General features: G+C 35.0%; 1 protein-coding gene across 3 annotated transcripts in view; it reads left to right on the top strand.

Annotated features, from left to right (window-relative positions):
- CCSER1 (coiled-coil serine-rich protein 1) overlaps positions 1-16,802 on the top strand; it is a 1,491,930-nt gene that overhangs the window by 278,739 nt on the left and 1,196,389 nt on the right. For all 3 annotated transcript variants that reach the window (XM_010860144.1, XM_010860145.1, XM_010860146.1), the window contains exon 4: positions 10,687-10,780. In XM_010860144.1, coding sequence (XP_010858446.1) covers positions 10,687-10,780 — 94 coding nt within the window. The remainder of the gene's footprint in view (positions 1-10,686; positions 10,781-16,802) is intronic.

The raw sequence follows: 16,802 nt of genomic DNA, 5'->3' as shown, positions 1-16,802 counted from the left end.
GTACTGTAGCCCACTAGGCTCCTCTGTCCATAGGATTCTCTAGGCAAGAATACTGGAGTGGGTTGCCATGACTTCCTCCAGGGGATCTTCCTGAACCAGGCATCAAACCCTGGTCTCCTGTGGTTCCTGCATTACAGGCAGATTCTTTACTGCTGAACCACTGGGGAAGCCTGACATATTGATGGTTATCAGTACATAATTATTGATTTTGTTAAATTATTGATATTCTCAAGACTGTGTTAAGTACTGTAGGAATTGCAGAGGGAGAATAATTGCACCATATTTACTCTAAGGATGCAAATAGAAGAACTATTACAAACCACATGGGAAGAAATTAATGTTAGTAATTAAAGTTAGTAAATTAATGTTAACCACATGAAGATGAGGAAATCTTCATAAAGAAATGGAATGTTATTTGAACTTTTATGGAAGAATAAAAAAAAGAAATTTGGTTCAACTTGCAACTGTATAGAAGAAAGAAAATATCAAGGAAAATTTGAAAGGTTAGACTTTTTTTAACATTATCAAACAGCATAGTGAAGGATCATTTGTATATGAAAATAATTGTTGTCCAACTCTTTGTGACCCCATGGACTTACCCCTCCAGGCTCCTCTGTCCATGGAATTCTACAGATAAGAATACTGAAACAGGTTGCCGTATCCTACTACACGGAATCTTTGCGACCCATGGATCAAGCCAGTGTCTCTTGCATTTTCTGCATGGAGGTGGATTCTTTACCACATCTTTACATACACCTAAGAAATTCTTAGACAACTAAACCTTGTGTAGGGCTAGCAATTAAGCATTCTTAAAAATTTCCTCAGTATTACACATGAATTCTTTTTCTGGATAATACATTTTTTCCCCAAAATATCAGATAGTTAAAAAAAAATTAATGTTCAAAAAGGACATTATTGTTTGTCATCAAAATAGCTTGGCAGTAAGACATCTCATCTCCAGTTAATTGAGATATTACTATATCGATAGCATCATAAGATGTTATTAGGTAAATATTATTTTCATATATTATAATGATACAACACTAGAGATTCTGAGAACACAAGAACTCTCTGTTCAGATGTGGCACTGAGTCACAGATGTTTCTCTCCAGCAGAAAGTACAGTGAATAGTTGATATCATTCTTTGGGCAAATGTACTCTGCTTAGGTGTGTGTATAATTGATGGTCTTATGTTCCATGAAGCTTGGCATGCTGCAGTCCATGGGGTAGCAAAGAGAGGACATGACTGAGAGACTGAAGAACAACAATAAATATTCTGTAAAAACCAGGATATATTGCACATAAGGGGAATTTTTAAGAGAAAGATTTTTAATCTTTCCCATCATTAGCAAAAGGCATGTTTTAGACCCTTTTATAAGTAATGTAAAAAAAAAAAAAAGTCTGTGATGTAATAAAGTATGAATACGTTACTTTGCATTTGCTCTTTAGGTATTTGGGGAAAGAAAATAGACTCAATGCAAATGGCATTTTCAGAAAATAATAAATATGTTTAGTTTTATTAATAATTTTTCAGGAGGCAATTTTGGATAGGTAGATAGAACTCATATTGTTGAGTTTTGCTTTGTTTTAAATGCTTATTTGTTTATTTGGCTGTGCTGGGTCTTAGTTGCAGCATGCAAACTTTTTTTTTTTTACTGTTTTACAAAATAATCACACAGTTTTAATCATAAAATATAATAAAAAACATATAGGGGAATTATATTGAGCTACCAGTAACAAAAAAAATGACCACAGGCTTCCTGACAGAAGAAAGGTGCTTATTCTTAGAGGGAAATAAAACTTACTTCAAACATTGTTGACATTTCATATGATTTCTGTCCATTGTGAATTCTTTCATGAGCCTGCACACAAGTAGAAGTGAGGGTTTAGCATGTGAACTCTTAATTGCAACATGTGGGATCTAGTTCCCCAACTAGGGATAGAACCCTGGCCCTCTGCACTGCGAGTGGAGTCTAAACCACTGAACCACCAGGAAAGCCCCAGATCATTGAGTTTTGAATTAAAATGAAATCATTAATAGTATTTGTTCTGTAGATACATACCTTTATCATCTTTTCCTGTATTAGATGATGAAGGAATATATATAAATGATTGATTACTTTAATGAAAGTAATCTCAGAGTAGTATTTAGAAAGAATTATAAGTGAAAGTTAAAGAACTGGATTAGTTCTTGGCAAAAAGTTGACCTTAACACCAATTACAAAATAATGAAATACACTTCTTAACTGTTTTCCTAGTGCACAAAGAATGAAGGCTATAAATAATGATCTCTAACATATATTTAAAAAATACTAGATTTCCAAGAATTTTAATTGTGATAGCATTCTTTTCCATGTTGCCATGTTCATCTCAAGCCAATTACACACAATTTAATTCTGGCATTTTATTGAGTGGGTCTTGCTTTCATTAGAGTTACAAATACTTGATAATTATTTATTTCTGTTGCTTTATTGAAGTGATGCAAACTCACGTAGTGAAATGTGAAATCAAGGAGATGGCATCTGTAACATTTGTTTTCTTTTGTTATGAAAATAGAATCCCAAAAGACATTATTTATCTTCCTCCGTGCCATAAATGATGACAAGAAAAAACTGCATTTGCTAATCATATTTTTATACTCACTAGTTTTCTATTTGTATTTCTATTTTTATTACTTAATAATAAAGGTTACTTTTAATTTATTCCCTTGCGTTGTTGTTGTTCAGTCGTGGTGTCTGACTCTTTGCAACCCCATGAACTGCAGCACACCAGGCTTCCCTGTCATTCACTGTCTTCCTGAGTTTGCTCAAACTCATGTCCATTGAGTGAGTAATGTCGTCGAACTATCTTATCCTCTGTCTGCCCCTTCCCTTCTTTGCCCTTCTCTTCTTTTGATAATGGAAACCTTCAATCTTTACTTTAAAATTTTGTACAAATTCAGATATTGGTTTAAAATAGATATGAAATCTATGGAGATATTAATTTCATATAAATGTTAACTTTTCCTAAAAAGTGAAATGTTATAACGTGATACTTTAGTATTTTAGTATTGTATTGCCTGAATAATATAAAATCATTTACCTTTTATTAATATAAAGAATAGAGTTAGCAAGTCTGGTCTCTAAGAGTTAGCCACTCATAGCTTTAAGAATCTCAGTTTGCTAACTTTTTATACAGAAATAAAAAACACAGTAATGAAAACAAAATATTACCTTTGCTTGTATTTATAATGCCAATATATCATTTTAGTGAATTATATACATTTGTCATTCATATTTACAAAATGTATTTTTTTGAACTTATAGTGGGGAAGTCTCACCAATAAGGGCTGATAGAATTAAGACAAATTTTTGAAAATATTTATTAAAACTATATTTTGATATATAAAGATCCATAAGATTAAACAGGACCTAACATAGAGCAAGCTGTCTTTGAAAATACTCTGTGCCTACCACGTTGAGAGGTAAAGGTAACTCTGTTATAGTGAGTGAATATTCTTGCCTGGGAAGTTCTATGGACAGAGGAGCCCTACGGGTGATGGTCCATGGGGTTGCGAAAGAGCTGGACACTACTTAGCAACTGAAGAACAACAGCAAATGCTTCATTTACCGAATCAGGAAATAAAAACCAAATAACTCCCTGGAGTAGTAATTAGTGAAACAGTTACTTCACTGTTAACAGTGAGCAGTGAAAGTATAACAGTGAAATTATATAATTATATATATATATATGTACATATGTATTGGCATATTATTTTCTTTTCCACTGCATGTATGGATATGCAAAACTCAGCTTTTATGAAATTGTATGCATGTATGTGTGCTAAGTCACTTCAGTTGTGTTAGAATCTTTGCGACCCTATGGACTGTAGCCCACCAGGCTCCTCTGTCCATAGGATTTCCCAGGCAAGAATACAGGAGTGGGTTGCTATGCCCTCCTCATGAAATTTTATATACTCAGCCTGTTCTGACATCTGCTTTGGATTATATGTGTATCTTGACCCTCTTATGTCTCTCATTTTTCACTGTTCATGTAATTATCTTTCTGGGATATTACAAATTATTTGAAAGCATATAAGTTATTTGACTTTATCTTTTTTTCCCCAAGTAAAACAGCCAATGTAATTAATTGTAAAGCCAGTTGCAGAATATATTTTCGACAGGTGCATTTCACTGAAGATCTATAATAGCTACATCATACATTTTCAATAATAAAATATTCTCTTGTTAGTCAATTTATGGAAGCTTCTGTATTTAGGTTAGTAGAGAATGAAACTTATAACCTAGTATCACCTGATCATAATGGAGAATGAATCCAAGAATGTAAACTAGATTGATTATTCCTCATTAGTTTGGAAAATTCTCTTCACATTTAGACTAAATGATGATCAGAGCAGTCTGCTGTGTCATTAAATATTACATAAACAAGTATTTAAGAGTAGAGAATCTCATATCTTGCCTTTTAGATATTTTAAGGCTTCTTGGAAAGTTGTTTATCTAAAATATAACAGTATAGAAATGCAATTAGTAGCATGTTTATAAAACCACGAGAGTATCTTAGTAATTTTCTTTGACAGAATGATTTCTTTTACAAGCAACACTTCCTTGTGTAGTAACGTCCCAGCTTTCTTTATTTTTCACAGGATCATAATTATCTTTATTGCAATGAAGAGACGAGGCCAAAAGGTCATAAAATGGGCCTCATGGAATAGTTACATATTAATAGGCTGATCGGAGCTTGTCTTTTCAGCACTAGCTTTAGACATGCAGTTTTATTTTTATTCAATAACAGGAAGGCTCTGGAAAATTAATTCACAGTAATGAAACATAAGAGATTGATTTATAAGTGATGGTACATACTTTATTTATAGAAAAGATTGATATTTCTTTATTAGAATCTCGTTATCTCTAAGTTCAGTGAGGAAAGAAAACACACCTCTTTAGTTCATTGTTAAATCCCTAGAGTTTAGAAAATTGATTTTTGAATTACTTCATTAATATCTATTTAGTTTGCTCTTAATGGCTTAAAGTCATTTGGGAGATTTCATGAGTAATTAGTATTGTTGACAGATTTTTAAATGTCTGCTTAGGGAATACTTAGTAATAATTGTGCTTGATTTAATATCTAATTTATTAATATTATGAATTTAGTAAAAAATTAGCATTTCCTTACAATTAAACAATCACTCTTCTCATAGCAACCACATACATCTTACATAAAAAATAAATAAGAATATGTAGTAAATTCCCCATGGCCTTTAAACATTGGTTTAGTTTTTATATCATCAAATTCTTCTCAGTGTTTTATTTTCACATACCAAGTCTAATATATCAATTTATCTTAAATGCTTTAGCCACTTAACTGTACATATTACCATGCTATGCTGTGCTGGGCTCAGTCTCATCCCACTCTTTGCAACCCCATGTACTGTAGCCTGCCAAGCTCCTTGGTCCATGGAATTTTCTAGGCAAGAATACTGGAGCAGGTTGCCATTCTTCCTGCAGATATTACCATGATTCCAGAGCAAATTGATACAATTACCCTAAAACTGGTTACAAATGTGTTCATACTAGGAATATGCATTTCTTTGGGCTTCCCTTGTGGCTCAGCTGGTAAAGAATCCACCTGCAAGGTGGGAGATCTGGGGTTGATCCCTGGGTTGGGAAGATCCCCTGGAGAAGGGAAAGGCTACCTACTCCAGTATTCTGGCGTGGAGAAGTCCATGGACTGTATAGTCCATGGGGTCTCAAAGAATCAGACAGGACTGAGTGACTTTCACTTTCATTAACCTTTTAAAACTGCCCCTGGTTTTTTTTTTGTTGTTGTTTGTTTGTTTTAGACAAATCTTGTTTCTGGCAACAAAAAAAATGATCCAAAACTATTGTGTATTTTCTCTTTATTTCCCTAGTAATTAAAGAGCACTGGTTCTTTTTGTTGGTGGATATTGGGTAGCAAGTATCTAGAGTGTCCTTAAGTGTTGGCAAAAGTACCGTTGCTACTGTTGGTCTCTTTTAAGGAGACATATGAAAAGACCTCTTTTAGGGCTGTAAATTCACATTGATTTTCCTTCTGTAACATCATGTTGTTACATCTGCTCTCCTTTTCTTATGATGTTTCACCAACTTCAAAGACTCCACTACATTAATAAGAAAGTTGCTCTGTAAGCAAGATATCAAAGCAAGGCAATTTGGAATAAGCAGATTAAAGAACACTTCCTCTAGACCAGTGATGGACCAGCCTGCTAGTTCAAATGTCAAGGCTCACCTCCTAAATGAGAATAAATCAAAACAATGTAGCGAATTTTCCAAATTTAATTTGTTCACTTGGTTGGTGTTTCTTTCTTAAATTAAATGTTGATATAACAGTGGTAGAGGTTTTAAATAGTTCCTTGTTACATAAATAAAATCTTTTACAACTTTATTTTCAAGCTGAGGATAGATTATCAACCATCAGATCCAAAATAGGGTGAACAGTTCAACCTTGAAAAGATCATATATGCTTTTGGACCTCGGGAATTGCTAGAACCAAGAAACAGAAGACCTACTAATATAACACTTGACATTTTTCCAGTAAACTTAATCTATCTTAACCATGCAGTGAAGTCCAAGGTCCCTGTGATGCACACCTTGTAATATCTAACACCAAACAGAACCGCTTCTCATTTTTCTGAAAGGGCTATATCATCAGCAAGTTTGGATAAAATGCCCATCTTGGATCATCCACCAAGGACAGGAAGTTTGGCTTATTAAAGAACCTGGTATCTTTTTCTTTAGCTAGGTACATCAAATGAAGTAATTTCCAGTTTAAGAGAGAAATGCTATGCAAAACATATAAGCTTACATTGAGAAAGATGTCCTTACATAGCATAACACAGAATTATATGCCAGCCATGCATTTATTTCCTTTGTTCTAATCTCCATTGTTTTCTAAATGTTGTTGGTTGTGTAAGTGTGCTGGGGCTGTGATAACAAAATACCACAACTGGGTGGCTTAAACGGCAGACGTGTATTTTCTTATAGTTCTGGTGGCTGGGCATCCAAGATCAAAGTGTAGGCAGGTTTGGATTCTCCTGAAGTCTCTTTCCTTGGCTTGCAGACGGCTGCCTTCTTCCTGTGTCCTCCGATGGCTGTCCCTCTGTCTTTCTTGTCTGTCCTATATTTCCTATAGGAACACCAGTCATATTGTATTAGGGCCAATACTTGTGAGTTGATTTAAATGTAGCTTCTTCTTTAATGGTACTATCTTCAAAAATAATCACTTTCCAAGGTACTAGGGTTCAACCCTATTTTGAATTTGACAGTTGATAATCTATCCTCAGCTTGAAAATGAAGTTATAAAAGATTCATTTTATGAATTTTTGATGAAAACAGTTAAGACCATAATATTGGTCAATGAAATTCAAAATATAAGTATAAAATTATTAAGGCTAATTTGAAGCTGTATCAATTACTACACCTTCATCATTAAACAATTTTTTAAACAATGTATTCTTGACTCCTTGATTAAAATTCTCATATTTGAATACTGTGCAATAAAACTTGGAAATAGTATCCTTGTAATATCTGTTTAAACTCTTAATTTTCCACAATCAACTTCAATTATATTTCTTTTGTTGTTTCAATATTCTGTTTTGCATTTTTGAGAATGGCAGCTTATCTTGTGTTGCCTATATTTGTAATTTTCTTGAAGAGATCACTAGTCTCTCCCATTCTATTGTTTTCCTCTATTTCTTTGCATTGATCACTGAGGAAGGCTTTCTTATCTCTCCTTGCTATTCTCTGGAACTCTGCATTCAAATGGGTATATCTTTCCTTCTCTCCTTTTCCTGTAGCTTCTCTTCCTGTCTCAGCTATTTGTAAGGCCTCCTCGGACAACCATTTTGCCTTTTTGCATTTCTTTTTCTTGGGGGTGGTCTTGATCACTGCTTCCTGTATAATGTCACAAACTTCCCTCCATAGTTCTTCAGGCACTCTGTCTATCAGCTCTAATCCCTTGAATCTATTTGTCACTTCCACTGTATAATCGTAAGGGATTTGATTTAGGTCATACCTGAATGGTCTAGAGGTTTTCCCTACTTTCTTCAATTTAAGTCTGAATTTGCCAATGAGGAGTTCATAATCTGAGCCACAGTCAGTTCCTGGTCTTGTTTTCATTCCAATTCCAAAGAAGGGCAATGCCAAATAATTTTCAAACTACCTCACAATTGCATTCATCTCACACGCTAGCAAAGCAATGCTCAAAATTCTCCAAGCCAGGCTTCAACATACCCGAACTAAGAATGTCCAGATGTTCGAGCTGCATTTAGAAAAGGCAGAGGAAAATTGCTAACATCCGTTGGATCATCACGAAAGCAAGAGAGTTCCAGAGAAACATCTACTTCTGCTTTTTTGACTATGCCAAGCCTTTGAGTGTGTGGATTACCACAAACTGTGGAAATTCTTCAAGAGAAGGGAATATCAGACCACCTGCCCTGCCTCCTGGGAAATCTGTATGCAGGTCAAGAAGCAGCAGTTAGAACTGGACATGGAACAAAAACTGGTGCCAAATCGGGAAAGGAGTACATCAAGGCTGTATATTGTCACCCTGCTTGTTTAACTTATATGCAGAGTACATTGTGAGAAATGCTGGGTTGGATTAAGAAGCACAAGCTGGAATCAAGATTGCTGGGAGAAATATCAATAACCTCAGATATGCAGATGACACCACCCTTATGGCAGAAAGTGAAGAGGAACTCAAAAGCCTCTTGATGAAAGTGAAAGAGGAGAGTGAAACAGTTGGCTTAAAGCTCAACATTCAGAAAACGGAGATCATGGCATCCGGTCCCATCACTTCATCGCAAATAGATGGGAAACACTGGAAATAGTGACAGACTTTATTTTTGGGGCTCCAAAATCACTGCAGATGGTGAGAGCAGCCATGAAATTAAAAGACGTTTTCTCCTTGGAAGAAAAGGTATGACCAACCTAGACAGCATATTAAATAGCAGAGCCATTACTTTGCCAACAAAGATCCATTCCATCAAAGCTATGGTTATTCCAGTAGTCATGTATGGATGTGAGAGTTGTACTATAAAGAAAGCTGAGTGCTGAAGAATTGATATTTTTGAACTCTGGTGTTGGAGCAGACTCTTGAGAGTCCCTTGGACTGAAAGGAGATCCAACCAGTCTATCCTAATGGAGATCAGTCCTGAATATCCATTGGAAGGACTGATGCTGAAGCTGAAACTCCAATACTTTGGCTACCTGATGCAAAGAGCTGACTCATTTGAAAAGACCCTGATGCTGGGAAAGATAGAAGATGGGAGGAGAAGGGGACAACAGAGGATGAGATAGTTGTGTGGCATTGCTAACTTATAGACATGAGTTTGAGTAAGCATTGGGATTTGGTGATGGACAGGGAAGCCTGGTGTACTATAGTCCATGTGGTTGTAAAGTGTTGTACACAACTGAGCGACTGAACTGAACTGGTATTCATAATATCTTTGATGCTATATAAATAAGCAACTTATTTTCAGTGGGCTGTCCTTGCCACATGATATAGAACATCCAAGAAGCAGTTGATTTTATTTATAAACTATTAGATTCCTTGTAATTAATACAGATACAGTGTAATACAATTGAATCCAATATAGCAATAGTTCCTTTTAACTTTCATTTATATAAAGAAGCATGTATATTTGGTTATATTCATCACCTTTGAAACTACTGTCCTCTATTCACAGATAACATGTGTTTCTAAAGTTCAATAATATTTAATTCAGTTTTTTTACAGTATTCAGTTCAGTTAGGTTCAGTTGCTCAGTCATGTCCGACTCTCTGTGACCCCATGACTCGCAGCACGCCAGGCCTCCCTGTCCATCACCAACTCCCGGAGTTCACCCAAACCCATGTCCATCGAGTTGGTGATGCCATCCAAGCATCTCATCCTCTGTCGTCCCCTTCTCCTCCTGTCCCCAATCCCTCCCAGCATCAGGGTCTTTTCCAGTGAGTCAACTCTCAAATCAATGGATAGGGAAGTTGTTTCTTAACCTGGTCTCTACCAACGATATACAAATACACAGATCAGGAATGTAGTCCTCCTTCAAGAGTTTCTACCTCTGCCCATCACTGATTTCCCTCAAGATTTCTCAATATATCCTTGTAGTTTTCTATACTATTTTCCCTCTTGGAAAAAAAAATGAAAAAGTAACATGATCTAGCTCTGATATTTATGACATAAAATTCAATAATTAATTTTTAACTTAGTTGATATTTATTTCTACTGTTAATCCCTCCTAATCCAAAGCAAATGATTGGGAAACAGTAACTGGATTCCCCCCTTTCAAGAATACACATTTCAGAGTTGGCGCTGTTTAAAAAAATTGTTTGAGAAATAATACATTAAATGTGTTAGAAGACTATTACTCAGATTGGTATGATAAATATCTAAAGGTTTAATTCACACTCTTCTATACATTTGAAAAACCTCTTTGTGAATTTTTAATGAGTTAAAATTTTTATAATTATTGAAATTTTTTGTGCTAATAATGTTAATGCTTGAAAGATAAGCAAATAATTTCTGGGGTTCAGTTAAAGCATTTCTTTGCAAAGTTTGAGTTCTTTTTTGCTTCATGACATCTAAATGTGGGTATTTGCCTCAGTTTCTCAGTGTTTTAGTTTCTAACTATTGATTTTGATTTTTCTTCAGGATGTTTTGAATAATTTGGGCTCTTGTGAACTGGATGAAGATGATCTAATGCTTGATTTGGAATTTTTAGAGGAACAGAATCTTCATCCTTCAGGTGAGTATTGAGGAAATGCATAATTTCTTAAAACTCAGGTCTTAGGCATTTAGCTTGCATTTGATCAGCTAAATGTTTTTTTAGGCTACATTCAGTCTTTTCAGGAAGAAGGCAATGGCACCCCATTCCAGTCCCCTTGCCTGGAAAATCCCATGGGCGGAGGAGCCTGGTAGGCTGCAGTCCATGGGGTTGCCAAGAGTCGGGCACGACTGAGCGACTTCACTTTCACTTTTCACTTTCATGCACTGGAGAAGGAAATGGCAACCCACTCCAGTGTTCTTGCCTGGAGAATCCCAGGGACGGGGGAGCCTGGTGGGCTGCCGTCTATGGGGTCGCACAGAGTCGGACACGACTGAAGCAGCTTAGCAGCAGCAGCAGTCTTTTTCAGTCCCCAGTTTGTATATTCTGTGTGCAGGATGAATGGTAGGTAACCTGGATACATTATTCTGCTGATCTTATAATCTATTCTAAGTATTGTTGGAAGATAATTATTAAATAAGAAAAAAATATAAAACAAAGCTTTTTCCATGGGGAAAATTCTGATGAAACACTTAATGAAAAAGCTAATATCTTATTTTTTTTAAGAGAGGGAACAATAATATAATCCTTTCTTTCACTTATTTGATATCAGCAAATGAAAGTTTTGTGGATTTAAGTTTACTCTTTCAAATCGTAGCCATCTCAGTAATAACTGTGCTAGTTAATGCAGTAAGATTGACCTCAAAATTAGTAAATACCACTAGAAGCCAAAAACACACACTCATAAACACATATACACACAGAGATATAGCGTGAAATAAACAAATTCTTGCTAAATAAATTAAGAAGGGAGCCCATTATATATGTTTATATTTATATTTGTATTAAGGTGTAAAGTGTAATATTTTCAATAACAAAATTACTACTTTGGAAGTAGGATATAGTGAATAATTGTTCAGTCAAATTTAGATATTTGACTACAATGGCAAGGTTTTACTTTTTTTTAATGCTAAAAATACTTTGAATATAGTCATTTTCAAGTGAAAGCAGAAGTAACATTAAAGTAGAATTTCAAAATATTGAGTCCTACTGCATACATTTGAGAAAATCCACCTCTTGGAATTTATTGTCCGTTTTTAACTTTTATGAATTAGACATAATCTCTAAGGTTGTTTACAGTATAAACAACCTTACTTTACTTCCCTGGTGGCTCAGATGGTAAAGCGTCTGTCTACAATGTGGGAGATCTGGGTTCGATCCCTGGGTTGGGAAATTCCCTGGAGAAGGAAATGGCAACCCACTTCAGTACTCTTGCCTAGAAAATCCCATGGACAGAGGAGCCTGGTGTCCATGGGGTCGCAAAGAGTCAGACATGACTGAGCAACTTCACTCACTCACTCACAGGTATAATATTTTATCATGAATTTTTGTTCATGCAGTATGTTATATATAATAACAGTTGTCAAAACAATGTTTTAATTTACTTTTAATTTTTAATATTTTTAATTTACTTTTTAATTGGAAGAACATTGCTTTACAATGTTGTGATGGTTTCTGCCATGCAACAATGCAAATCAACCATAATTAGACATATATTACCTCCCTCTTGAGCCTTCCCATCTAGATCATCATAGAGTGCCACAGTGTCTCACTGTGTTATATAACAACTTCTCACCAGTTATTATTTAACATATGATAATGTCCATACTCCTTGGAAGGAAAGTTATGACCAATCTAGACAACATATTAAAAAGCAGAGACATTACTTTGCCAACAAAGGTCCATCTAGTCAAGGCTATGGTTTCTCCAGTAGTCATGTATGTTTGTGAGAGTTGGACTATAAAGAAAGCTGAGAGCAGAATTGATGCTTTTGAACTGTGGTGTTGGAAAAGACTCTTGAGAGTCCCTTGGAATGCAAGGAGGTCCATCCAGTCCATCCTAAAGGAGATCAGTCTTGAGTGTTCATTGGAAGGACTGATGTTGAAGCTGAAACTCCAGCACTTTGGCCACCTGATGTGAAGAGCTGATTCATTTGAAAAGACCCTGATGCTGGGAAAGATTGAGCGCAGGAGGAGAAGGGGATGACAGAGGATGAGATGGTTGGATGGCATCACCGACTCAATGGACATGAGTTTGGGTAAACTCCAGGAGTTGGTGGTGGATGGGAAGGCCTGGCGTGCTGTGGTCCATAGGGTCGCAAAGGGACACGACTGAGCGCCTGAACTGAACTGAACTGAATGTGTATATGTCTATGATACTTTCTCCATTCATCCAACCCTCTCCTTCCCCACTGTGCCCATAAGTCTGTTCTCTTTATCTGTGTCTCCATTCCTTCCCTGCAAATAGGTTCATCTATACCATTTTTCTAGATTCTGTATATATGCGTTAGTATACAATATTTTTTTTTATCTTTCTGACTTACTTCATTCTGTATAACAGACTCTAGGTTCATCAACCTCACTAGAACTGACTCAAATTTGCTCTTTATATGGTTGAGTAATATTCCATTTGTGGTATATAAGCTTCTTAATCCATTTCTCTGTGATGGACATCTAGGTTGCTTCCATGTCCTAGCTATTGTAAATAGTGCTGCTATGAACATTGGCGTACATGTGCCTTTTTCAGTTATGGTTTTCTCAGGGTATATGGCCAGTAGTGGAATTGCTGGATCAGGTGGTAGTTTTATTTCTCCTTTTTAAAGGAATTTCCATACTGTTCTCCATAATGTCTGTATCAATTTATTTACATTCTCCTCAACAATGCAAGAGGGTTCCCTTTTCTCCAAATCCTCTCCGGCATTTACTCTTTGTAGATTTTTTGATGATGGCCATCCTGAGTGATGATGGCCACCTCTTGTGAAGAGTTGACTCATTGGAAAAGACTCTGATGCTGGGAGGGATTGGGGGTAGGAGGAGAAGGGGACGACAGAGGATGAGATGGCTGGATGGCATCACTGACTAGATGGACTTGAGTCTCAGTGAACTCTGGGAGTTGGTGATGGACAGGGAGGCCTGGCGTGCTGCGATTCATGGGGTCGCAAAGAGTCGGACACGACTGAACGACTGATCTGATCTGATCTGATCCTGAGTGATGTGTGAAATGCTACCTCGTTGTAGTTTTAATTTGCATTTCTCTAATAAATGAGCATTTTTTCATGTGTTTACTAGCCATTGTATGTCTTTTTTGGAGAAATAGCTGTTTAGGTTTTCTGCCCATTTTTATTGGGCTGTTTGTTTTTCTGATATTGAGCTATATGAGCTGTTTATATATGCTGGATATTAATCCTTTGTCAGTTTTTTCATTGGCAATTATTTTCTTCTGTTCTGCGGGTTGTCTCTTAATCTTACCTTTGCTGTGCCCAGGGTTTTAAGTTTCATTAAGTCTTATTTGTTTATTTTTGTTTTTATTTCCATTACTCTAGGAGGTGGGTTAAAGAGGATCTTGCTGTGATTTATGTCAAAGAGTGTACTGCCTATGTTTTCCTCTAAGAGCTTTATAGTTTCTGGCCTTGCATTTAAGTCTCTAATCCATTTTGAGTTTGTTTTTGTGTATGATGTTAGGATTTTAGGCTAATATCAAAAAGATGCTAATTTTTTTAACTTAAATGCCAATAAATTTAGGATAACCGTTTCTTGAGACATTATTCCTGGATTTGATTTGACAGATATTTAAAAAATGTATGTATTTTTTTCCTTTTATGCAAATACCTTATATAATTTTGCTATTCATATGTATTTATTTTGAAGAATTACACATGGTGCCAGTGTACACTTTTTTGTCAACACCTGCTAGAACTACACACATATTTACCTTTAGATCAACTATCGAACATCTAGAAATTTAATTGTAAAACACTGGAAGTTTACAAAATAATATATGCAAATAACTACTCATTGCAAAATATTGGAAACACTTCAGATGTCTTTCGATAGGACATTTGTTGAACATACAGTGGTACACTGAGCAGTCATTAAAGGGAACGATTATGGTGTCTATATATGCCATAGCATGATTGTAAAAATATATTATTAGTGGCGGACTTTTCAGTGATTGATTTGATAGAAAGTACCTAAAGTCATTGACCTCTAGCTTTAGTTCAAGTGTAACAAGCCCACATTTTGTCTCTCCTAATGAAATGACTAGAGAACTACACAGCAACACCACTCCTGCCCACAAGTACTTAAATCTGTTTAAGTCTCTTAATTAAACCATAATTTTACAGGAAGTATTGGGATGAGGGGAGAGGGAATGTAAAATGTTACGATGGGATTGCCAATAACTAAATATAGAATATGGGGAATTCTACAGGACACATGGTCTGGATTTTTCAACAAGTGACATGATAAAAAGAAGATTGTTATAATTATTATAGATTAAATGTGGCAAATGTAATGTGACACCATTTTTGCAAAACATAAAACACTGTAAAATATATATTTCTGAGTTTATCAGAGAACTTTGAATAGGGAGGGAATTATTATTACAGAATTATTTTTATTTTGGGGATGCTGAGTATTTTTCTTAGATTTCGTTTTTGAGGAAAACTCAAAACATGTGGTTGAAATGATATGGTATCTGAAATTTGCTTTACTAACACATATGGAGGAGGGACTAGATGGAAAAAATGTTGGTGAATTATTGAAAATTATCAAAGCTTTGGGTGAAAGTTTCATTGACTAATTGTAATGTTTTCTCTATTTTTGTATTTTTAAAGATTTTTCACAATAAAAGTAAAACCAAGTTGAATAAACTGAATATTAGGCAACATAGCAATCTGAGCTGTGTTTGTTAGGCAACCATGATAAAGAGCAAAGGGTGCCTTAAAAATATAGAAGAGTTAGCTTAATTTATTTGCTTGGGGACAAAAATGAACATTTATAAATTTTATCTTTTTTAAAATAATGAGTGCAGGGTATTTCATTAGTTTCTTATAAAAATGATGAAACAAATATGATGAATCTCCTGAATCTGCTTTAAGGTATAAGATAACTTGGTTGAGGCCAGAACAAGAGTACCTTATAAATCAACAGAGTTAACCAAGTTGTTCAGAAGATAATTAATGTTTACTTTGTGTATCAGAAGAACAGTTTTAATAAGTGAGATAGTCCTTAAAATGACTTGGGTTTTTTTAATATTACTCAACACAATATCTTTTGAAAACCTATTTGATTCACATGCTACATTATGGGGTTTGAAAAAAGACACAAATATTTGTTTGTATACTTTAGCTCATAAAGAATTTTTGGTTGAATTGGTTTTATATAATTTGTTTTCTTTTTAAAGCAACATAATTAAAGATATCAGAATAGAAGAAGCTCATTATTGATATTTGATAATGATAAAATGCAAAAAGTCTAAAAATTAAAATAATAATACCATTAAATTCTACTACTTACATTACTGAAAAACATTAGAGATTTTAAATAAACTTTATGAGAACAAAACATTCATTTTTGACTATAGGATTTTATTAAAAATTTATAGCAATTTCTAGTAAAGCATACTGTAATAGTCAAGGAAAATTTTGTCAAAAACCAGAGAACTACTTTTGTTTTTAAAGTATTAAGTCAGATATTTTGAATAATTTCATATATGGCATGTGTAAAATTTATTCAGTTTAACATACAATTAATCATGGTTAAATTTGCAAAAACTAGATAAATCATCATATGTTAAAAGTGTAAAAGTTCAGTTGTCTTTTTTACTACAGTAAGCACAAGCTGGACTTAAGATTGCCGGGAGAAATAGCAATAACCTCAGATATGCAGATGACATCACCCTTATGGCAGAAAGTGAAGAGGAACAAAAAGCCTCTTGAAGAAAGTGAAAGAGGAAACTGTAAAGGTTGGCTTAAAGCTCAACATTCAGATAATGAAGATCATGGCATCCGGTCCCATCACTTCATGGGAATAGATGGGGAAACAGTGGAAACAGTGTTAGACTTTATTTTTTTGGGCTCCAAAATCACTGCAGATGGTGACTGCAGCCATGAAATTAAAAGACCTTTACTCCTTGGAAGGAAAGTTATGACCAACCTAGATAG

This window comes from Bison bison, unplaced genomic scaffold (assembly GCF_000754665.1).
Source record: "Bison bison bison isolate TAMUID 2011002044 unplaced genomic scaffold, Bison_UMD1.0 scf7180017864464, whole genome shotgun sequence".
Taxonomy (NCBI): Eukaryota; Metazoa; Chordata; class Mammalia; order Artiodactyla; family Bovidae; genus Bison; species Bison bison.
Note: the sequence above shows the minus strand (reverse complement) of the source record. Positions and strands in the feature narration are given on the sequence as shown.